General features: G+C 45.4%; 1 protein-coding gene across 2 annotated transcripts in view; it reads left to right on the top strand.

Moving 5' to 3' along the window:
• Positions 1 to 25,334, top strand: part of GRM5 (glutamate metabotropic receptor 5) — a 244,346-nt gene that overhangs the window by 81,693 nt on the left and 137,319 nt on the right. For both annotated transcript variants that reach the window (XM_056858387.1, XM_056858386.1), the window contains exon 2: positions 8,657 to 8,906. In XM_056858387.1, the coding sequence (XP_056714365.1) occupies positions 8,657 to 8,906 (250 nt within the window). The remainder of the gene's footprint in view (positions 1 to 8,656; positions 8,907 to 25,334) is intronic.

The following is a 25,334-nucleotide window of genomic DNA, read 5'->3' as shown; positions in this document are numbered from 1 at the left end:
ATTAAAAGTTCTCTATTATAAAAATATATATTCAAATATTATTCTAAGTTTAATGTTTAACTAACAGTTATGATTAAAGTTTATTTTCAAATTCTCAGAATTTTTATTTTGAACCTTGGGGTCCCTGCACTGAACAAAAAAGTCCTAGTGGTCCCTGGTCAAAAAAAGGTTGGGAACCACTGACCTAGAGGGTTGGCAACTCTATTACTTCAGCTCTTTTCATTATTCAAAAACAGCTCCGTGTGGTGATTTTTCAGTGGTGCCTCAGTCCCTGCGCCCTATGCTCTTAATTGCCCGGAGAAGATGCGGGTCACGTTATCCTATTTAAAGGACCCCTTCCGAGCCAAACTGGATCTGATTACTCTCCTGATCTGAGCAGTATTAAAGCAGACAGAGATGTGAGGTCTCTTGGCGAAGGGGGCGCGCTGAACATCCAAAGTGACAACTGGAGGTTGGGGCTTGAATTTGCCAGCACTTAGCAATGGAAGGTTTCAGAAGGGGATAATGTGGAGAACCCAGAGAGATATTAGCAGCTCTTCAAGAAAGCAGTGCTTTGAGATAATTCCTTTTATTCTCCCTTCTCTAGAGGTTTGTGTGCACAAAGATTTCTTTGAAGGAGGCATGTCTCCTCACAAGCATTTCAAGTTAAGTTAAGCCTTATTGGTTTAGTAAGTTGCACGATCAGACTCATAGTTGGATGACTCATAGCAGTGAGGGACAGATGCCAGAATAGCATGAGAACTTTGTTCTCCAGGGAGATCTAGTATTCGGCCTTATATCTTATATGTTAAGAAGAATTATCTTAATTCCACTTTACTCAACTTCTCCCTAAAATCCATTTCATTCTCTCTCTTTTTTAAGGAATGTGGAGTCTCTTTCCAATCAATTCTGTTTTGGTCAAAAGAGAAACTTAAAGAGAGGAAGGGCTAGGGTTGCTAGGCAGTGCAGCCTTGTGTCCTTACCAGAAGTGGCAAAGGGTAGTTCTAGGAATCTCTGGAAACTCTATGGTAAATGGTAGCAATTCCTAGAGCTACCACAGAAGCAAGAAAGGATAGCTCTAGGAATCACCAGAAACTCTATAGTACCATAGTTTCCAGACATTCCTAGAGCTACCCTTTGTACTTACCCTTTAGTAAGTACACAAGGCTACATTTCTCTTGCTGCTCCTCTGAGGGAAGGGAGGGAAGTTCTACAAATTTTCAGAATTTAATTCTGCAGATGCTCAGAGGAGGGCAATGTCTTCCCAAACCTGCTACATAGGGTTGCCAGCTCCAGGTTGGGAAATACCTCAAGATTTCTGGGGCCGAGCATGAGGAGGGCGGGGTTTGGGGAGGGGAAGGACTCAATGCCATAGAGTCCAATTGCCAAAGCGGCCAGTTTTTCCAGGTGAACTGATCTCTATCAACCCTGCTGCTACAGCACTACTCTGTAGTGTGTAACATAAAAACGAACTGCAAGGGCTGAAGGTATAAAAGGCTGTCTGGAGTGTAATTGAACACTACAAAGAGAAATAAAAGAGAAATGAAAAAAGAAAATATTTTTGAAAGGGAATAAGAGGATTCAATTAATATATCTGAAAGAAAAGTGAATTTTGGAAAAAGAAATTCCACTCCCCATAACAATTCTGTTATGCACATGACTGAGAGCCAGAGCATCTGCTTTGCACGTAGAAAGTCCCAGCTTCAGTCCTTGGCATTTCCGGTTAAATGGCTCACATAAGTGATGGGAGAACCTGGAGAGTTTCTGACAGTCATAGCAGGCAATCCTAATTTTGATAGACTGATGGTCTGACTCTCTATAAGGTCCGTTTCATACATGTATGCCTCTCTGATTTTATGGATATTTATTTTGTCTTCTCCCACACTGGCAATGCCTTTTTTTGGCATAACCACTTGCAATTTTCTGAAAACCACTGCTATGAATCATATTATTATTTGCAATTTTCAGTTGGACATTAGGAGATACTTCCTAATGATAAGAAGGAGAAGAAGAAGAGGAGGAGAAGGAGGAGTTGGTTTTTATATGCCGACTTTGTCTACCACTTAAAGAAGAATCAAACCGGCTTGCAATCACCTTCCCTTCCCCACAACAGACACTCTGTGAGGGAGGTGGGGCTGAGAGAACTGTGACTAGCCCAAGGTCACCCAGCTAGCTTCATGTGTAGGAGTGGGGAATCAAGCCCGGTTCCCCAGATTAGAGTCCACCGCTCCAAACCACTGCTCTTGACCACCACAGCATGCTGGCTCTCAGTTTGACAGTGACATGAATAACCTGGGGTGGGTGGGCTCTCCCTTACTGGAGGAGTTCCAAGCAGAGGTCGGACAGCCATCTGTTGAGAACTTTCTAATTCTGGATTTCCTGTACTAAGCAAGGCGTTGGACTTGGGGGTCGATAGGACCCCCTTCCAACTCTTAGGATTCTAGGACACCGTGTTCCCCACTCAAAAGCACAGGCAGTGATAGAGATCTGAATCACTGCAAAATGCCTCATGTACAATTTACATGTTCCCCTTGGACAAGCAGCCTTTTAAAAGCAGGTTCTCCATGGATTTGAGTCATCACTGCACATTGCAGCTTTATCTGCAAATGTGCATTATGTTTTCAACATACAAAAGCATCAACAGTACTGATATGAATCATAATTTCATATAGTATGCACAATTACCTTAATTGACTAATGTTCTCCATTCCAAAGCCCAGACAACCATTTAAATGAATGCAGATACGAGCAGTTTTGAATCCAAATGCTGTGCAGTTCATTGTGCATTATTATCCACGATTGCACATCATGTTCCCCATCCCCACTCAAAGGCAAAAGCCTGAATCATTGCTGCACTAGGAGTGGTATGTAGCTGACTCCTGCTTTTTGCTCAAGACAGCCAGGGTAGTGTAGTGATTCGAGAGACAGACTTGGATTGGGAGGTTTGAATCCCTGCCATGAATCATAGAATCATAGAGTTCGAAGGGACCACCAGGGTCATCTAGTCCAACCCCCCAGCACAATGCAAGAAATTCACAATTATCTCCCCACCCCAGTGGCCCCTACTCCATGCCCAGAAGATGGCCAAGATGCCCTCCCTCTCATGATTTGCCTGTCATAGAATCAGCATTGCTGACAGATGGCCATCTAGCCTCTACTTAAAAACCTCCAGGGAAGGAGAGCTCGCCACCTCCTGAGGAAGCCTGTTCCACTGAGGAACCGCTGTAACTGTTAGAAAATTCTCCCTAATATCTAGACGGAAACTCTTTTGATTTAATTTCAACCCGTTGGTTCTGGTCTGACCTTCTGGGGCAACAGAAAACAACTGGGCTTGCTGGTCATACATTCCTTGGGCTGATCCAGCTAGTACCTGGAGGTTGGCAACCCTAAGTGGAACAGCCCCCCTAACTCAAGGGGACCCAGTCTGTTTCGGCCCTCTAGGCACCAGCAGCCATCCTGAGTCCCTGCCCAGTAACACATCACTCTCCCGGCATGCCTGAGTCTTGGAGGGGTCAGGCTTCTCTGTCTTTATGCTGCCACCAGCTGACCTATTTTAGGCTTACCCATCAAGAGGATTAGCACTCCCAGCTTCCCTTCCACATTGCCGATTAAAGGCTCCTCCAAGTGCCCTTGTCTTTTGCTACCCAACTACTGGTTACCGTAGGGATGGCCTCCCACAATTGCACACTCCCTGGGGAATTAAGAGTCTGGCAACCAACTGCCTCCCTTCCCCTGGTGCCTGTTTTGAATAGTGTGTTTGAACACTGGAGGTCTACATGGTATTCCAAGCAACTGCCAGCATTTAAAATAGTAAAGAATGCATTAAAATGAGAGAACCAGGGTGGTGTAGTGGTTAAGAGCAGCGGTTTGGAGCGGTGGACTCTAATCTGGAGGACTGGGTTTGATTCCCCACTCCTCTACATGAAGCCAGCTGGGTGACCTTGGTCTAGTCACAGTTCTCTTAGAGCTCTCTCATCCCCCACCTAACTCACAGGGTGTCTGTTGTGGGGAGGGGAAGGGAAGGTAGTTGCAAGCCGGTTTGATTCTCCCTTAAGTGGTAGAGAAAGTTGGCATATAAAAACCAACTCTCCTTCTTCAAAAAAAAAGTGCACAGACATAGAAAAAGTCTTACCATTCGGTGTTCATTAATGTTTGTGCTATTGTCAAGGTTATTTCGTACATGCACAGCCTTATGGGAGTCATAGTATTGCACCTGTGTGATTTATTTGCCTGACCCGACCATCCATGACCCTGGAGGAGAATAAATTTCACCTACTGTACAGATGCAAAATTATCTTGCAAAGCAGAAAGAAATAAAACCACAACACCATGGTGACTGTGCTTCTGCAAAGCTGTTCATCAACTGCTCAAGCTAAACAACGACTCAAATCATGGGTGTTTGCTTGGCGGTCCTTTTTCGCTGTGAGTTTTGTGGCTTTCTGAACAACAACAGTAATAGGATTGTTATCATTGGCTTGGGATATCCCTGGATATTTCGGGGTGGTGCCTCAGAACAGGCAGGATTTGCAGAGAAGGAGCTCAGCAGGGGGTTGACATTGCTTCCACTTCTCCTAGGTCAAGGTAGTCCCCTGTGCAAGCACTGGGGCTTTACTGACCCATGGGGTGACGTCACATCACAACGTTTACTAGGCAGACTATGTTTACAGGGTGGTTTGCCATTGCCTTCCCCAGTCGTCTGCACTTTACCCCCAGCAAGCTGGGTTCGCATTTGACTGACCTCGGAAGGATGGAAGGCAGAGTCAACCTTGAGCCGGCTACCTGAAACCGACTTCCGTCGGGATCGAACTCAGGTCGTGAGCTGAGCTTTGACTGCAGTACTGCAGCTTCCCACTCTGTGCCACGGGGCTCTTCATATTTCTCCTGGACTCTATGGTATACTATAGAATCTGCCCTCTGAAGTTGTCATTATCTCTAAAGAAATTAGGTTTGCTACGCCTCCCACTATCACATAAACTGGAAGTGACAAAGGGTAGCTCTAGGAATCACTGTTTACAGAAATTCCTAGAGATACCTTTGGTTATTTCTGGGTTGTACCCCTACATTATGTAGTGGGATCACTGGGGTAACACCCACCCCCGATATCCCTGCCCCCAGCCTTCCAGCTTGTTGCAAGGCTCCGCCTGACGACTCTAAAGGGAAGACATTTTTGTAATCTGGAGATAAGGTTGCTAGGTCCCTCTTCGCCACCGGCAGGAGGTTTTTGGGGCGGAGCCAGAGGAGGGCGGGGTTTGGGGCGGGAAGGGATTTCAATGCCATAGATTCCAATTGCCAAAGAGGCCATTTTCTCCAGGTGATCTCATCTCTATTGGCTGGAGATCAGTTGTAATAGCAGGAGATCTCCAGCTAGTATCTGGAGGTTGGCAACCCTATCTGGAGATCAGCTGTAAATATAAGAGAACTCCAAGCCCTGCCTTGAAATGGGTAGCCCTAGCCATATAGGTTAGCTTGAGTGACCGGCCCATTGCGATCCTTCCCTTCAACAAAAGACCAACTGAATTTACAGTTGCGTATAGGGTTGCCAGGTCCCCACTCACCTTCGGCGGGAGGTTTCTTTGTAGATCGCGCACAGAAGTGCCGCATCGGCGCGCGCATGCACGATTGCCCGCCGGCCCTCAGCTGGTCGGCAGGCAGAGGGGCACACTACCGGGGGGGTTGCCTGCCACCAGCGGGCACCTGGCAACCCTAGTTGCATATCTGCAGTGACCACAATCACAGTGACCACGACACCTAGAATTTAATCTACCTAGTCCTTTCCTGGCAGCCTTGACTATCATTGCATTGACTATCACACTAGCAAGCATTAAACTTCATGGGTTTTCCCCCTGAATTTTTAAACCACTCGAATCTATTTGGTGTCAAGTAAAATGCAAGCGGTTGCCTCAGATGTGCCAAACACACATTTATTTCCATAAACCAAGTGGTAAATGATGCCTCATATAAAATGAGGGGAAGTTCTTCAAATAATAACGAGACTTCTCACAGAGGTGTTATGACTTTCATTCAGGGAAGACGTTGCGGGGGGACGACCCAATTCTCCTTTCTTACTTGGCAAATGTAACCAAAATAAAAGAATTCGGAATTCCCAATTGGGAATAACTCTGTGGTATCTGTAAGTGCTTGAGGGGATACCCATAAAAACACAACACAGCTTTGCAATCCAGGCATTTTCCTCCAAAACACACTTATCATGAATAAGCTCGGCCTGATCAATTTTTCATATGAATTACCCTGGTGGTGAGGGAGATTTCTGAGAGAACATGTATATTTAATTGCAGCCGTATGCAGGCAGTAATGAACATTTTTTCATTGCTGGGAAATCATTTTCATTACAGTCCCAATGGTGTGCTCACATTGGTGGGCAGCCCCGTTCCCAAAAGTTTTCTGTCTTAACTTGGGAGAAAACTATTGTAATGATCACATTGGCATGTATTTAGGGTTGCAAATCTCCAGGTACTAGCGGGGGATCTCCTGCTATTACAACTGATCTCCAGCCAATAGAGATCAGTTCCCCTGGAGAAAATGGCTGCTTTGGCAATTGGACTCTATGGCATTGAAGTCCCTCCCCTCCCCAAACCCCGCCCTCTTCAGGCTCTGCCCCCAAAACCTCCGACCGGTGGCGAAGAGGGACCTGGCAACCCTAGTTCCACCACAATAATCATGTGTGCTGTTCTGAGCTCCTTAGAGGGGGAGATGTGTAGGGTTGCCAACCTCCAGGTGGTGGCTGGAGATGTGCCGCTATTAAAACTGATCTCCAGGTGACAGAGATCAGTTCCCTGGGAGAAAATGGCCACTTTGGCAATTGGACTCTATGGCATTGAAGGCCTGCCCTTCTCCAAACCCTGCCCTCCTCAGGCCCTGCCCCCAAAATCTCTAGATATTTCCCAACTTGGAGCTGGCAACCCTAGAGATTAGATAAGTGTATACTAGATCGATGGAACCCCCTTCCTTTTTTTCTTTTTTTGCACATGGTACCTAAAACAAAAAGCATAAGTTTTTTGGGATGAGCAAACATTTTCAATTCCAATTATTATAATTTCCATTTATATTTTAATCAGAGGTTTTAGTTTTTTGTTCTTTATGGTTAGGTGGACTCTTATTGTGTACATGTATGGAGTTTTTTATAAGCAATTTATATAGTATCTACACATATAGCATATGTCATTAAAATGTACAATGTACCTACAAATTACAATACTGTGGCATGTTTGATGCACACATATTGCTGAAAGAACACATCAATTTTTGTCATGTGGTTTGATGTTGAATAATCTACTGTTATGGGCTTGGCCTAAAGGGACCAATCGGGTGGGATCCAGGACCTATGACAAAGGAGCGTTAGAGTTGCTCAACAGGTACTAATAGTTAGGAGATGGTCCGGTGACAGCAGTGTTGGAGCACACAACTGAGTCTGGAAGAGGGGAGGGGCCGTGGCTCAGTGGTAGAGCCTCTGCTTGGCATGCAGAAGGTCCCAGGTTCAATCCCCAGCATCTCCAGTTAAAGGGACTAGGCAAGTAGTAGATGTGAAAGACCTTTGCCTGAGACCCTGGAGAGCTGCTGCCAGTCTGAGTAGATAATACTGACTTTGATGGACCAAGGGACTGATTCAGTATAAGGCAGCTTCATGTGTTCCCAGCTAAGGGGAGAGGAACAAGTGTATGTATGTGTGTGCATGCATTTCTCCCTCCCTCCCTCCCTCCTCTCTCTCTCTCTCTCTCTCTCTCTCTCTCTCTCTCTCTCTCTCTCTCTCTCTCTCTCGGAACAGCAGGTTTGAGGCTCGAACTCACATGTCAAGGCTCCTTTTCACTGGTATGATAATAGTGACTGCAAATGGACTAATTTACACCGCGCGCTTAAATCTAACGGAGGACTCATAGGACACCAGTGCCGGATTTACGTATAAGCTAAACAAGCTATAGCTTAGGGCCCCACTCTCTTGGGACCCCCAAAAAAATTTAAAGGAAAAAAAAACTGGATGTACATTTCCAAAATATAAGATAAAAAACAAATAAAATAAAACCTACATACAGCAACAGTGTTATCATTTTAAGTTAGAGCTTAATAATTATTTCACTATTAATATGCTTCTTCTTAATTGTATTTCAGTTCAACAATTACTTTGATAAAATACATATTTTGTTACGTGCAAAAGGCTTTAGATACCTATTAGGTCCATAAATTACCATATAGCATATATTCAACACAAAAAACAGCGACAATTGGTTGTTGACAAAGGACAGCTGGACATATAAAGGGCCCCATTACCTTCAATAGCTTAGGGCCTCATCAAACCTAAATCCGGCCCTGTAGGACACATATATGCAAACTCTTTACCTGCAGCTTCCATCACACCTGTTTCAAACCTTTCAACACCCTAAACGAATGCTACATAAAGCTGTGCCCTCTGTCTTCTTTTGCCCTTCAGACAGCTTTGTGAGAAAAGCCGTTATTATTGCCACTTTTACCAATGGAAAATTGAGGCCGAGAGAGGAAGATATGGCTTATGTCCTTTGTGGCCAATTAAAGGAGGGTCGAGATCCAGTTTATCCTGTTTCAAGTCAAAGAGACGGTCCGCCGCATCACACTTGGTCTCAGTATGACCGTCCAGTATAAACTTTTCAGTACGGTAACCCTTTTGTGCGGGTTTGTTTTCATTCAGGAAACTACGGCGAAAGTGGAATGGAAGCCTTCAAAGACATGTCGGCCAAGGAAGGGATCTGCATCGCCCATTCCTACAAGATCTACAGCAACGCCGGGGAACAAAGCTTCGACAAGCTGCTGGAGAAGCTCAGGAGCCACCTACCCAAGGCGAGGGTCGTGGCGTGCTTTTGCGAGGGCATGACCGTGCGAGGGCTACTCATGGCTATGAGACGCTTGGGGCTGGCCGGAGAGTTTTTACTGCTAGGCAGGTAGGTGAATCTTCTGATAATTCTAGCCTTTTTTCACGTGAGCATATGGCAAAACCGGGATAAAATGCACTCCGTTTACCTGTGCTGTTTCAAGGATAAATGTCTTTTGATAATGGAAGTGTTTGAAGCATGAGGAAAATAATACATTTCGATGCGGTGAAGCAGAATGGTAAATAGAAGCAGATTTCTATTTGTGCCACTGATTTGCATATGCAAATGCAGACACATGTATCTTCATCTGCTCTGTGATACTCTTCTGGCTCCCGTTGCTCTGTGGTGCTCTTCCGGGAGCAATATTGTTGTGACTCTGGGCATAACTGTAGCTGGAGTGGTCCAAAGGGTTGGATCCTCAGCCCCTCAAATAGGGTTGGATCCAGCCACCTTTATCACTCAGTCCCACCTAATTCCCATTACAGCCGCCATCATCCCCAGTTTTTTGGTGTGGTCGGAGGGAACTCCCCTCCTCTCTTTTTCATCAGTGGAAAAGCTGGTTGGATCCAACCCACTGAATGCTTGGACAGAATGGATCTCTTCCCCTCCTTCCTTCCCCCCTGTTTCCCTCAAAAAGTTGCTCCTGGGGGGGGTTGGGAGACCCTGGATAACAGAGTTGGATGCAGTGTGAGAGGCAGAAGCCCGACAGGAATTTGGCCAAAACGATCCCTCCCTCTCATGCAAGCCCATTCCCAAACAGAGCAATAACACACAAGAGTAGGGAGCGGTAATTTCAGCTAGTTCCCACTTCTTTTTCAGGCGTCTGCTCTGTGTCACACTTTCCCAACCCTCAAGAGTAGTTTTGGTGGGACACAGGAGCTGGGAGAGGTTGCGGGAAAAAAAAGAGAGGTACATGTTTATGGGGTTGGAGCCTATCATCTTCTCTGCTGGTAGAAGAGAGGAGGAGCCTTTTTGTCTCCTGAAAAGGCTATGGCTACGTCAAGGATGGTCAAGCTCATGTGGACAGAAAGCTCTGTAGAATAACACTGCAGTGAAGAGGAGAACTGGGAGAGAGCGCTCCTTCCCCCTCTGGCATGATGGTAGCATCTTCTGCATAATCTCTCTCCCCCCCCATTTTTTAAGTTGGTGGAAACAGTGAGCTATATGAAGTGTTTCTTTGATCTCAGTTACCTTGGTTATATCTTCTGGGAGTGGAAAGTTATGCATAAAACAGATCTGCCTTGTTGTGGTGATGGCAAGCAGAAAGGAAAAAATGTGTGTTTGTAGAGAGGTGATTAGGTGGGTAATGTTGTCAGGTTTTTATTGAATTAAATATATTCCACAGAACAGTTGCTTTTATATTTTTGTTACCTATGCATATGATAAAGAGCACCACAGAAATGAAACATTTTCTTCCTTCCTTCCTGCCTTCCTGCCTTCTTTCCTTCCTACCTTATTTCCTTCCTTCTTTTTTCCCTCCCTTCTTTCCTTCCTTCCTCTCTCCCTTCCTTCCTTCTTTCCTTCCTTCCTCCTTTCCTGCCTGCCTGCCTTCCTGCTTGCCTGCCTATCTGCCTTCCTTTCTGCCTGCCTGCCTGCTTTTCATTTTGGGGATACTTACATATGTTTGCATGGAGATGCCCATCTCAGTAGCTTTCCCCATGTATCTTTATGTATTTAAAATGAGAAAACTGAAAAGAAAGTTAGATATGATCTTAGTTATTTGGTTTGTTTTATATGTCTTTTATTTTCCTTTTTGCTTGTGATCTGTTGATCTTTGAGCAGTAAATAAATGGAATGAATGAACGATAACTGATCAACCTCGACACACACATCTTAAAAGAGGACAGACAATCTGTCTCTGATGTCTCTGCTTTGAGGGTGGGTTTTTGTCCTGTACAACTGCAAACACACAAGCCCTCTTTCATTTACAGTAGCTCAGAACACCGAGTTGAAATATTAAGTAATGGCTGAAGAGAAGACAGGGGATAGGGAAGCGCGCTGCCACCCAAACCCTGCAGTGAGATTGAGGCACCTGCATTGGAAACACATTGTCATGCGTCTATGCATTCAGACGCTGCTCTCTGCGTAGGCGTTTGGCTTTTCCTGAAAACAACTGAAGAGAAGTCAAATTGTTCTACTACCCGAAGTGACATGTCTGGCTGTGTCAGGCTGTGCTAAAGATGGGGGGTGGGGGGCTGGAAAAACAGGGGGAGCAAACAAAATCTGTACCTGTGGATGCAAAACTGTGGCTCTTTCTTTCTTTCTTTCTTTCTTTCTTTCTTTCTTTCTTTCTTTCTTTCTTTCTTTCTTTCTTTCTTTCATTCATTCATTCATTCATTTCTATCCTGTCCTTTCCTGACCAAAGTCAGGCTCAGGGCAGTTAACAACAAAATTCAACCGTTTAAAAACGTATTGCATAGAAATCATACTTAAAATTATTTTTAAAACTCTGTTCTGTCATGGAATTGGAAGGAAAAAAAGACACCTCGGTGGGGATGAACATGAGTCCTACACTTGTGCATATGCAAATTGTACATGTGCAGGGCTCTGTTGCTGTGATTGGGAATGTACAACGTAATAGTGTCCCTGGTTACAAGGATGGAACCTATGACTGTTGATTTTGAATGCACATTGGGCACTCTGCCCTTGCTTGGGGGAATATGCATACACATTAGGTGGGGGGCCACTCCCCCCCTGCACATTTGGCCCTTCCATATGTCCTGTGTACAGTGCTTCTTTGTCTTGGGGTTATGTGTACAAAAATGCAGTTCTTTGGGACGGTGTCCATACATCACTGGATGTTGTGCTATAGCGATCCCTACAATTGGATTGTCTTGTCCACATAGGAAAATCCAGTTCTCAACAATTGCTATAGCACGACGACATCCACTGATGTGTGGATGCAGCATAGGAGTATCTGCACACAATTGGAAAACACTTTACGCCCTTCTCTCATTTCTCAGGTTAGCTTACAAATATGTCCCTTCGTGGAATTTCTCCTAGTAATCAGCATGTCTTTGGTTACGAGTATGTATGACACTTTCACCCTAGAGTAAGCCTGGAAGTTCCTTCCCTCTTTGCAGATATACTGTTTTGGAGAACTGCTAACTATCAGTTTTCCTAACATCTTCAGTAATCTGAGTGCCTTGAACTATGTATAAAATTTCAGGGCTCTAGTTCAGTGAGTACTTTGGGCATCGACTGCTTACTTAACTGTGGTTAGAGATGCCTGAAGGAGTATGGAAATGAAAGAGTGTTCATTGGTCCAGCACTGGGGCAATGCCGGAGATGGATGGGACAAGAGTGGTTAGTAAAATTTCCAACTCCAGGATGGGAAATACCTGGAGGTTTTTGGGGCGGAGTCTGAGGAGGACGGGGTTTGGAGTGGGGAGGGACTTCAATGCCATAGAGTCCAATTGCCAAAGCGGCCATTTTCTCCAGGGGGACTGCTTTATATCGTCCGGAGATCAGTTGTAATAGTGGCAGATCTCCAGCCACCATCTGGAGGCTGGCAACCCTAGTGCTTAGGCATGTGTGGCAGAGGCTGCTGTACCCTGAAATCTGGTCTCTGAGACCACCACCTCACCTTGTTACACAGCTGGCCCCGAATGGAGCTTCTCCCAGTTTCATGCTCTTTCAGAGGTAGAGCTGGAAAATTTCCAGCCCTAGATTACAGCCACACATTGGGTTCATCTGTTTTGCAGAAATTATACAAGGCTGCATACAGAATCTGGGAGCTTCTCCAACCACTGCTTAAATTTTACATATTCAAATGGGGCAAGTTGGAATATTTGCTGGAAGAAACAAAATTCTCAAATGTTGCAGGGACATTTGAAAGGCATTATGACTTTTTTTTCAAAGTCATGTTTCAGAGAGAAAGAAAGGGAAAACACAAATATACTCTGAAGAAGAGAAAAAACTTTGTATGAACAAAGTGGATCCCTGGCGTGTTAGTAGGGGTGCCAACTTCCTAGTGGGGCCTGGAGAGCTCCCAGAATTACAGCTGATCTTCAGACGAAAGAGATCAGTTCCCCAGGAGAAAACGACCGCTTCAGAGGTTGGACTCGATGACATTATACTTTGATGAGGTCCCTCCCTGGATGAGCTCAGAGTTTCCTTTCTGTCTGGTCCTCCTCCACCTTCAGAGAAAATTATTTTTTTCACACATTTAAGAAGATTTTTGTCTCTTTATTTAGGGGGCACAGGGTGTTTTTAGTATTTCAGTTTTCTATTTTCCAGTCTTGTTCCATCCCACTCAACATCCCATATGTTCAGCATGGTGTAGTGGTTAAGAGCAGTGGACTTTAATCTGGAGAACTAGGTTCAATTCCCCGCTCCTCCACATGAAGCCTGCTGGGTGACCTTGGGCTAGTCACACCTGCCTCACAAGGTGTCTGTTGTGGGGAGAGGAAGGGAAGGCAATTGTAAGCTTCAGAGTTTCTCAACATATCAAATGCCCCAGAGTCTCTCAACATTGGCTGTTCATATTCTCCCTTCCAGTCCTTTCCTTCCATATCTGATGGAGACATGCAGAGGAACAGGGAAAATTTTGAAATTTTTTATCCCTGTTGTTTTAACTGGGGGGAAAATAATATTTGCATGCCATTTTCTGTTTCTTTGCACTACATTTTATCTGTAAAATGCAGTTTTTCAACATCTTTTGCTTGTCAGTATATCAGGATTATAACCTAAACATATAGTACTTGCAGAAATGATGTATATTATGAGTATATCTATTGTATAAATTACATCTAAAAACCATTCCACTTCTGCAAACTACAACAAATCTACCAAACCAATAGCAAGACATGGAATACTGAAATCATTGACAAATATGTAGACAGATTTAATAAAGAAACAAAGAAGGAAAATTCATTCATCCCTATGAGGGAACTTCTCTTACAAGACAGGCAGCAGATCTGTGAAAACTCCATCCCCCAAGAATTTTGCTAAAGCCTTTTTATTTCCCCCCAAATTCTCCAGGTTTTGCCCCAACAGAAACTTCCAGATATGACTCAGAATTTCCCCCTTTTTGCTAATCTTGCTAGTCTTATTTTTGCTCCTCCTAAAATTGGCCAGCTGTTTTAAAGCTTCCACATTTATTTCAGAATTTTTGTTTAGGCAAAATTTGGAGGCAACAAAAGACCCAGAGACTCAGTGCTATCTCTCCCTCAGAAAGTTCACTGATCTTCTTTAAGGTAAAGGTAAAGGTTCCCTGTGCAAGCACCGGGTCATTCCTGACCCATGGGGTGACATCACATCCCGACAGTTACAAGGCAGACTGTGTTTTTACGGGGTGGTTTGCCAGTGCCTTCCCCAGTCATCTTCCCGGTACTCATTTTACCGACCTCGGAAGGATGGAAGGCTGAGTCAACCTTGAGCCGGCTCCCTGAAACCGACTTCCGTCGGGATCGAACTCAGGTCGTGAGCAGAGCTTGGACTGCAGTACTGCAGCTTACCCCTCTGCGCCACGGGGCTCCTTCTTCTTTAGAAAACCCTTTTTGGCTTCTCCTGAAGTAGCTCTGCTGCTTCAGAGCCTCCAGATTTACCTCCGAAGATGACTTTAAGTAAAACCTGGAGGTGATGAGCGGCACACCGCAACTCAAAACTTGCATAAAATAAACCAGCCGGCATCAAAAAAAGAGAAGGTTTTCTCTTGTCCAGGGTTAAACCGTTCCAGGCTCTCCACAGCATTTCTTTCTGCGTTGCCTGATCAGGGTAGTGTTGTGCGGAGATGAAAGATAACCGCCGTTTAAGTGACAATACAGCTCCAGGGCATGCTCATTGCGCTGAAAACATTTTAAATGCTCAGCAAATGTTTACCTCCGACGCCTCCATGGAATTGGATCCCATCCTGCCTGAAAAGGTGAGCGCACTGAGCTTCGGCTATAAAACACATTATCTGTTTGTTTAACCTTACCATGATTTTGCTTAACCGATCGGCATGGACGCAGCCCCACGCCTCTGTGCTCATGACTCATCTCTCTCCCCAGGTCACCGAATCGGAGTTCACATTACAGGTGGCATTGACTAGATGCCAGGAAAGATATATTCCCGAAACAATTTGTCGGATCTCGTGGACCTAAAAAGAGGGAGTGTTAATTGTGCTACATGAAATGAGTTTTCTTCCTTGTTCGCTGGGCAAATTACACCAGCCTGGGATTCAGACCTTATCAGTCGTCGAGATATTTCTCATTTCATTTCATGCTGGGTTTTAACGGCACCAAAAAAAGCTCTCTGAATCTTTATGACTGTGCTTGCAGATTTTGGCTACACCTCCCATTTTGCAGAGTTTTATTTCCAGCCAAATCAACAGTAATATATGCATATTAATTGTGCTAGGCAAGTCCTGAATGATGTGATCTGCTAAGCTGAATGCAGTCCACAGACCTGTGTTATGTCTGGTCATGCGTTTGACACATGCTCAAAAATCAGTGTGGTGTAGTAATTATGGTGTAAACCTCTGCCTCACCCACCCACCCACAAACTCAACATGATGTCAGCTAGGGTTGCCAGCTCCGGGTTGGGAAATACCTAGAGATTTTGGGGGTGGAACCTGAGGAGGGCAGGGTTTGGGGAGGGGTGGGACTTCAATGCCATAGAATCCAATTGCCAAAGTGGCCATTTTCTCCAGGGGAATTGATCTCTATCGGCTGGAGATCGGCTGCTCAAAAATCAGTGTGGTGTAGTAATTATGGTGTACCCCTATGGCCCGCCCACCCACAAACTCAACATGATGTCACCTAGGGTTGCCAGCTCCGGGTTGGGAAATACCTGGAGATTTTGGGGGTGGAGCCTGAGGAAGGCGGGGTTTGGGGAGAGGAGGGACTTCATTGCTGGAGAATCCAATCGTCAAAGTGGCCATTTTATCCAGGTGAGCTGATCTCTATCAGCTGGAGATCAGTTGTAATAGCAGAAGATCTCCAGCTAGTACCTGGAGGTTGGTAACCCTAATGTCACCAGTCAGCAGCTTTTCAAAGAATTCCACTGGGGCGGGGGGAATAGTGCCGTGTCTGAGGCAAATGAAAGTTTTATTTGTGGCTTTAATGTTTTTGATGTCCCATCCATCCATGCAAATCTCTGAGCGGTGAGCATGCATGTGTAAGCCAGCCCTCAGCATCTGCCAAAATGGCCCCCGTCTTTTCTTTTTGCGTGCAGCTGTTTTGCCGTGGAGGGCTTAGTTTTCATTGTGTTTTTGGAAGTCTTCAGAAGTGTTCAGCTAGGAGGGGACAGTGGTTTAGCAAAAGGGGGAGGCTGCTTTAAGAAAAAAGTCCACATGAGGCTTGTTGCTTTAAGACAGAAATGGATGTCCTTTATGATTAAAGAAATCCATACTGTGATAAGAAAGGCAATATAGGCATTCTTGCTATCTATCAAATTATAGGTTAGAGAGAGATTCTGAGAGCACACGTTGCTCTCATGGAGGTCGGAATGAGAGAGAGAGAAGGAAGCAGCCAGAAGGAAGAAAATAACTAAGATTAGCATTCTGGGTGAACAAAGAGACAGCAGCAGATAAGACATGCGGAAGGATACAGAAGAATCTGATTTGTCCATAGAGTTGGCAGCCCTGCACTGGCAAATGCAAGGAGATTTTTGGGGCATTTTATGGTCTTTTTGTGGAGAGGGTGAGGTTTCAGGGGCTGTGATGTCACCTCCTCCGCAATACTGTAAGATTTTCCGTGATCTGTATGGTAAGGAGCATAGAGATTGTAGGGGTTCTAGAACATCACCCAGAAGGGACATCATGGCCTTTTGAGCATGGGTATTATGTCTCTGGTTCCCCCTTCTCTTGTCTCACAATTTTCTATCCCAAGATCTGAAAACCTAATGCATGGTATGGTTTGTTGTATAGAAAGTCCTGGGAGTCTCAAGAGCACCGCATCATCACCAGCAGATATCTGGAAGCGTCTGAGTCCCAGCCCCTTGGAAACGCTGCTTTGTCATTGGCTGTAGTGCTTACTGTGATACAAATGTCACCCCGCCCCAGCGAATGGCCATTTCACAACCCATTTTGCAAAATGGAGTACTGGAGAATCACCAGCCAAAATCCATAAGCGTCTGAATGCCCGCCCCTTGAAAACACAGCTCTACTCAGAAAAGGAAAAGAGGGGAGGGGGATTCTCCACTGGTCCCTGAGTCTGTGAACACTTCACTGTTGAAACTGATGAGAAAAGACGCTGGGGGGGGGGGAGTTCCCTGAGTCTGTGAACCCTTCCTGAAATTGACCAAAAAAGACACTTCCTTCTCTGGGCACCCTCCACCTCCCCACCCCCCACCCCGCTAGTCTGATGGAATATCTTTAAATCATCTGAAATTCTAATCAAAATCACAGAGAGCGGCAGTGGAGGCTAGGATCGGGTGCTTGCTGCCCACCCCCACATTTGGGTGATCAGTTACCCACGGTGGGGGGGGGGATGAGCGAGCAAACGATCCTAGCCTCTGCTGCCTCTCTCTATGATTTTGATTAGTATTTTAGATGATTTAAAGATATATTGATATTTCATAAGACCAGCAGGGGAGTAGTCTGTGCCTCTCATTTGGACATAGCAAACAGACAGTCTCCAGGTCCAGCCATATAGGGTTGCCGATCTCTGGGTGGGGCCTGGAGCATTCCCAGAATTACAACCAATCATACTGTAGAGATCTGTCCCTTTGGAGAAAATGGCAGTTTTGGACGGCAGACTGGCATCGAGAAGAAGAGAAGAGTTGTTTTTTATATGCCGACTTTCACTGCCACTTAAGGAAGAATCAAACCGGCTTACAATCCCCTTCCCTTCCCCTCCCCACAGCAGACACCCTGTGAGATGGGTGGGGCTGAGAGAGTGTGACTAGCCCAAGGTCCCCCAGCTGGCTTCATGTGTAGGAGCAGGGAAACAAATCCAGTTCACCAGATTAGCCTCCGCCTCTCACGTGGAGGAGTAGGGCATCAAACCCGGTTCTCCAGATCAGAGTCCACCCACCGTTCCAAACCACCGCTTTTAACCACTACACCACGCTGGCTCTCTGCTGCACTCCTTCTCAAACTCCATCGTTCTCCGGTCCCTGCCCCTAAATTTCCAGACATTTCCCAAGCTAGAGTAGGCAACCATACTATTTACAGCTCATATCTGTCCCTATCCAGGGTGGCATGTGCAGGATGGAGCCCGAGTTTCTGGATGACCCACTGGGTAGGGGGAAGGGTCGCTGGCATGTCGCTGCAGACCCAGGAGGGGAGGACCTTCTCTATCCTGCCTCTGCGGTGAGAACAATGGATTATGCCTTTATTTCGAGAGACTTTAGACAGGATTAGCCTCACATCCTGGGCTCAACTTTGTCCTTTGCAAACTGCTCAGAGCCTGGAGGGAGTTCCAACAGAGCTCATCTAAGGGGAAATGCCATCTCTATTTATAGGGATAAATAGATTGTTATGGCTACAGACGGAAATAGCTAGAAAAGGGGTCCGGTAAGTAAGAAGCGGAATGAGACTCTCGGGGCCTAACTTTCGTTCTTTTTCATGTTGCAAGTTGTTCCTCTCTAGCAATGCTATCCTAAACCTTTATTAATCATTAATCCAGTTTTAGGCCTGTGGATCAAATGCCACCTGTAGGTGAAAAAAATGCCACCAGTAGGCAATATAATCTTTCCACCCAATATTCTTAAGGTCATGCCACAGGGTACGCACCTGCCCAGGTGTATTTCCAGTATGCCAAAGGGCATTTCTCAGATGTTCTCCAGCTCCAGTTGTAGAGTTTACTACTTTAAGTGATACTCCTGAGTATTTGTCCTCCCAATAGGGTTTGTCTTCCCAATAGGTCTGAGTAACTCATTTCCACATCAGGACATAGAAGCGACTGCTGGACTGATAGCCAAAGACACCTTCTGAGCCCATGGAGTTCAATGGTCTTAGAAGGGTTAAAATGCTGCCCAGGATTGCCCCATCAGGCCTCCCTTGACAAACATTACAGGAAAGGTTGCCAGCTCTCAACTGTAAAATTCCTGGAGATTTTGGGAATGGAGTTTGGGGAGGGCAAGGTTTTGGGGGAAGAGACCTCAGTGGAGTATAATGCCATAGAGTCCACATCCCAAAACAGCCATTTTCTTCAGGGGAACTGATCTTTTTTTACCCGGAGACCAGTTTTTTACCTGGTGAGTGACTGGGAGATCACATGAACACATGAAGCTGCCTTATACTGAATCAGACCCTTGGTCCATCAAAGTCAGCATTGTCTACTCAGACCAGCAGCAGCTCTCCAGGGTCTCAGGCGGAGGTCTTTCACAACACCTACTTGCCTAGTCCCATTAACTGGAGATGCAGGGGATTGAACCTGGGACCTTCTGCATGACAAGCAGAGGCTCTACCACTGAGCCATGGCCCCTTCCTCTCCAACCACCACCACTTTCCTGTTGGGAGTCTATGCACCAGCAGTCTCCAAGCTCAAACCAGGAAGTATTTGAATCCCTGCCCCTTGAAATGCTGCTTTGTAAATGGCTGTAGTGAGAGAAACGTTCCCTCCCCCCCAAACCCAATAGTTGCATTAAAAAGCATTTTTAGAACAAAAAACAAAAAACTGAGCAATCTGAAAAGAAGAGGGGGGGAATCCAACCCTGGGTTTTAAAAAGCCTTTCTTCTGCTCAGAAAGAGTTCCTAGGAAGCAGGAAGTATTTGAATCCCCGCCTCTGGACATGCTGCTTTGTAACTGGCTGTGAGCAAAACTAAGCTTGCATGTCCCGCTCTTTGCTTTATGCATGGGGATTTCACCCAGGCTGAGCTCAGAGGAGAGGGAAGAATCAGGTTAACAGAGGAACGGGAAGGTCCGGGATTTGTGAGGGCTGGCAGCAAGGTCTTCGCTCTAATGGAGGGAAAACTCATGCATAACTCGAAAGAACAACCGAGACAGATGGGGGTGAACGTGAGTGAAAGTACCCATGCATAGACGACCTTTGTGAAAAAGCAACCTCCAGCAAACGACAGCGAAATGAAACAGAAGATGACAGGAAGCGCCTGGAGGATTTGCAGAGGTCTCTAAACAGGAGCAGACATTCCACAAGAATTCAAGGTAGGCCTGCACAATGCAACAACGCAGGCACAATCATCATCAGCCCAATCTTTTTGTATTCAAGGACCACTCCAGGCTGGCTGTTCTAGTTAGGGTTGCCAACCTCAAGGTGGTGGCTGGAGATCTCACGCTATTACAACTGATCTCCAGCCAACGGAGATCAGTTCACCTGGAGAAAATGGCTGCTTTGGCAATTGGACTCTATGGCATTGAAGTCCCTCCCTTCCCCATACCTCGCCCTCCTCAGGCTCCACCCCAAAAGCCTCCCGCCGGTGGCGAAGAGGGACCTGGCGACCCTAGTTCTAGTTGACTACTAAGATGTGCAACTGGCATGGAAGATGGGAGTTGCTAGAGCAGTCTGTTGGAGGAATTTGCCATTTGCGGATCAGTTCACGACTTCTGACATGTGCTCATGCCACCTTGCATGTTCCCAAACACTATCACTGCAAGCTATACCAGATGGAAGAAAACAAAACACAAACACCCAAGTGTGCTTTTGGGACTGAATGTCAGCTCTGATGCACTCCCTCTTTTCCAAAAACTTTTTGAGGCTGGAGAGAGACAGTAAATTGATCGAGAAAACTGGTTTGAAAGAGAACCTAAGAACATAAGAAAAGCCATGCTGGATCAGACCAAAGTCCATCAGGTCCAGTAGTCTGTTCACACAGTGGCCAACCAGATGCCTCCAGGAAGCCCACAAGAAAGATGAATGCAGCAGCATTATCCTGCCTATGTTTCACAGCACCTAATATAATAGACACTAATCTTGCTTGTGGTATAGATACTAATCTTACTTTTTGCTCCTTTTTGGCGTTGTTTTTAAAACCAATTTGCCCAGCTTTGTCAGTGTGACAGAATAAATAGGTAAATATGCCACGGGAGTCGATGGCTGAAGCCACCTTAGATGTTTAAGTAGTATGGACTCTGCCCAGCATAAGGCTATGGGTAGATCACTCCCAGGTCCTCCACACTGCTGCTCAGCATTCTATGCCATCCCACCATTCCTCTGCATGGAATGCAAAAACCCTAACTCAACTGGTGGCAATCTAGTTTGACCCTTTGTTGCCACTTTTAGTATGGCACTAGCGTTGCCAGGTACCTCCTGGACGGCTGAATGGCACTGGGGGGGGGGGATTGGAGTGGGGAATCTCCCTCCACTTGTGGAGGAATGGCAACCCTATATGGCACCCTCCACATCTTTTCCTTTGCAACAGATCTCAGTCTGCCCTTACGGATTGGTTTTAATCGTCCAAAACAAAGCAGAGTGTCGGAACATGCAAGGCTGTCATATTAGCTGTGACAATAGCAGGTGTTAGATTGAGGGGATCTAACTGTCAACCTGGAGTGCTGCAATAGCATGGAAAGCCCCTAGGAGGCCTGGTTACACGGGCTAGAACCAGTTGAGGCCAGAAGCTCAGGTAATGTTTGCACCTGGAGGGTGACTCAGCCTGACTCACTAATTAATGCCTAGTGGTGGCATTGTGTATAAATAGCTTAGACTCCATGAGTCTGTGTCGGGAGATAGTGGTGGAAAGAGTGTATGTATTTGAGCACTGTAAAAATAAACAACTGCATTTCTATTACCTCTGGTGGTTACTGGTGGTCATTCCTGGACGTTGGCATAATCCGCCAGCTCCCGCGGACAGCTCCCAGGGACAGATACCCTGGACAGTCATCCTTCCTATGTATTCTCCTTAGTACAGCAGAACAGCAATGCGCTGTTCCGGGCTTCCCAGCAGTGGTCCACAGGATACATCAGATTGCATTGTTGACTCAGACTTCAGCCTGCCCAGCAGGAGGGAATGATGAGGTAAATTAATTTTGTTCTAAAATAGACTGGGTGAAAATAGCTTTTTTTAAAAACCCTGATTTCATGGGATCTCTTCCAGGCAGTCTTTGGAATCTGTTCAGAAAGGAAACAAGAACCAGGGTAGAAGATAAGTCTGTTCAAGCTGGACATTTCTGAGCATGTCGAGTGCTGGGCAAGGTGTATATGGCAATGAATGTAACTAGGGTTGCCAGGCTTCTGGCAGTGTCTGGAGATCTCCTACGATTACAACTGATCTCCAGGCAACAGAGATCAGTTCGCCTGGAGAAAAGGATCGCTCGATGAAGATGTCAAACTAGTGTGAAAAAAAGGCAAATTCCATGCTGGCCATAATTAGAGAATAAAACTGCTGCTGTCATACTGCCCTTGTACAAATCTATGGTGAGACCACACCTAGAATACTGTGTTCAGTTCTGGTCACCACACCTAAAAAAGGATATTGCAGAGCTTGAGAAGGTGCAGAAAAGGGCGACCAAAATGATCAGGAGACTAGAGCAACTGCCCTATGAGGAGCGGTTAAAATGCTTAGGGCTGTTTAGCTTGGAAAGAAGGTGGTTAAGGGGAGACATGATAGAGGTCTATACAATTATGCATGGTATGGAGAGAGTGGACAGGGAGAAGCTTTTCTCACTCATAATACTAGAATGCAGCAGTTGTCATGTTTGTAGGCTTGCTAGAGGCACCTAGTTGGCCACTGTGTGAACAGACTGCTGGACTTGATGGGCCTTGGTCTGATCCAGCAGGGTCCTCCCCTCTCCAAACCCTGCCCTCCACATGCTCTGCCCCAAAATCTCCAAGTTTTTTCCAACCAGTAGCTGGCAACCCTAACCCTGCACCTAGCCTGTTTATTATATAAAATGTATGACTTTTCACTGATTTTTAGTGGAAATGATTACAGCTTATCTAATAGAGTTTGTTAAAGAAGGTAGGGCTGTTCATGAGGATACCGATACGTCTTTTAAACCTTTAAAACAACCTTAAAAAAAAACACCACAGATTTGTTAAGAATAACTTTTTAAAAAAGAGCTGCATAATGGAGATTTACATCAGCAAGTTTTATTTTGCAAGCTTTGGTGATTGTGAAAGGAGGCAGAATAAAAGTCAGGGAAACTTCTGATCTGCAAAACAGGAGATATGATTAATTTACCAATAACTGGTCGGAAATGACAAAATAGCATGCAGCAAACACATTTCTCCCTCCCATTTGACTGACGGATCGTTTGTAGTGAAGCTGTTGTGTCTCCGGAGGTTAAAGCTGAAGGCGACTGATAACGTGGCTGAAATACCAAAAACCTCTGTCCTCTTACAAGAGCCATGAGAAAAAGCCTTGTAAATCTTGGCAGGAAGAGCTGATTTTCAGGAAGAAAATGGGGGATGAGAAGCAGCAGCCCAAACAATAGGGAACAAATTATGTTCTTTTGCTCTTTATCCTTTAATTGGGAGGAAAACTGTGATAACCCAAAAGGTTAATTCAATCATATTGTGAGCTACAGGCCCTGTAAGAAAGAGAAAACAGACGTAAATGACTGCATTGTCTTATTTCTTGCACCATCCATTCCCATAAAGGGCAGTGATGGTACAATCCTAAACCCACTTACACCTTTCTGAATCCGTTGAAGTCAGTGGGCTTAGAAAGGTGTAACTTTGTTGATGACAGAGCATGATGGGTAGCCATGTTAGTCTGTCTCTAGCGGTAGAAAAGAGCAAGAGTCCAGTAGCACCTTAAGGACGAACAACATTTCTGGCACGGTATGAGCTTTCGTGAGTCACAGCTCACTTCTTCAGATACTGCTAGAATGACACATTATTGCTTATTTACTTAATTTATTCTCCCCACCTTTCCCTCCCTCAATGAGAACCCAAAGTAGCTTACACCATTCCCCTCTCCTCCATTTTATCCTCACAACAACCAGTGGAGAGTGTGTGACTGACCCAAGGTCACCCGGAAAGCTACCATGGTGGAGTAAAGATTCAAAACTGAGTCTCCCAGATCCTAGTTCAACACTTTAACCATTATACTGCATCGGCTCCATTTCCTCTTCCATGCTAAATTTAGGGTTCAAAAAGATGAGGAAGATTACACATCCCTGGGTATCTATACAATGCAAATTGCAGAGTTGTGCAGCCTCCATTTGCTTTGGGCTGTGCAGTAAAGCAAAAGGGGCTCATCTCTTCAGCCTCCTACTTGATTTCACTGAATAAAACAGGGCTCCCAGCTTTGTTATCATTCTAAAGGGGAAACTGTAATAGTAATAATAATAAACTGCCATCAAGTCACAACCAATTTTTGGCAAACCCTCATGGAGTTTTCAAGGCAAGAGGTGGTTTGCCTTTTTTCCCCCCTCTGCTTACCAATCTCAATCGGCCAGCATGGTGTGGTGGTTAAGAGCGGTAGTTTGGAGTGGTGGACTCTGATCTGGAGAACCGGGTTTGATTCCCCACTCCTTCCACACGAGCGGCGGAGGCTAATCTGGTGAACTGGGTCAGTTTCGCCACTCGTACACATGAAGCTAGATGGGTAACCTTGGGCTAGTCACACCCTTCTTCTTCTTCTTCTTCTTCTTCTTCTTCTTCTTCTTCGTTTTGATAATATAACATAATATTTTGGACCATGAGTCCTATTTTCCTTCTTATTTGGGCAACCAGCAATTGACAAAGACATCCATTGAATTTCCATGGCAGGGTGGGGAGTCAGACCCAGGTCTCCTAGAACCAAGTCCAACACTCTAACCACTATACCACACTAGCTCTGTTTTACAATGTAGAGTCACATTTATAAGAAGGAGCAGCCACAGAAAGAATAGAGGAATTCCTCACCTTGTCGTGAGATTTTTCTGTTAAAAATGACTGAGTAAACACACCTTTGTCTCAGTGGTTTATCTAAACTTGCCTAGGGGGATGCAGAGGGTGAGGTCATGTCGTCAAAGCCGTGATGCCCCTTGTGTCTGCGAATTCATCCTGCTATATCTCAGCATACCTATTACTTGAATAAGTGCTTCATGAAAACTGGCAGGGAAAATCACAGTCCATTCTCTCTAACAACTGGAAGGGAAAATTGCTGCTGCAATCACAAGGACAAGTCTGTGATTGCCCATTTCACACAAGGCGCTTGCCCCTATAAAGCATTCTCAGAGCAATCAGTATTGCTTGTAGGCTCAAAAGATTTATTGTGTGAGCCTGTCCCAAGAGAGGTTGTTTCCTCCTAGTCATGCATTTCTATGGGCATCTGTTAGCCCAGCCTTCCCAATATACCCACAAAAATTACTAGCCTGGATAAACTTTCAGTAGCCTGTCTGCCAATGTATATGTATGTTAGAGTAAGAGTAGACGGGCAGTAAAGAATTGACCTTTATTAAGCTTCTTTCCCTGGTTGCCTGATAGACTGGTGGATAGAAATAATTTCTTCTCCCAATCCCAATCTCCAGCTGGAATAATACCAGGAAATCTCCTGGTATTACAACTGTTCTCCAAGAGATATAGCAATCAGTTCACCTGTAGAAAATGGCATCTTTGGAAAGTGGACTCCGTGGCATTGTACCTAGGGTTGCCAGGTGCCTCTTCACCATTGGTGGGAGGTTTTTTGGGGTGGGGCTTGAAGAGGGCGGGGTTTGGGGAGGGACTTCAGTGTCATAG

Source organism: Euleptes europaea, chromosome 12 (assembly GCF_029931775.1).
Source record: "Euleptes europaea isolate rEulEur1 chromosome 12, rEulEur1.hap1, whole genome shotgun sequence".
Lineage (NCBI taxonomy): Eukaryota > Metazoa > Chordata > Lepidosauria > Squamata > Sphaerodactylidae > Euleptes > Euleptes europaea.
Note: the sequence above shows the minus strand (reverse complement) of the source record. Positions and strands in the feature narration are given on the sequence as shown.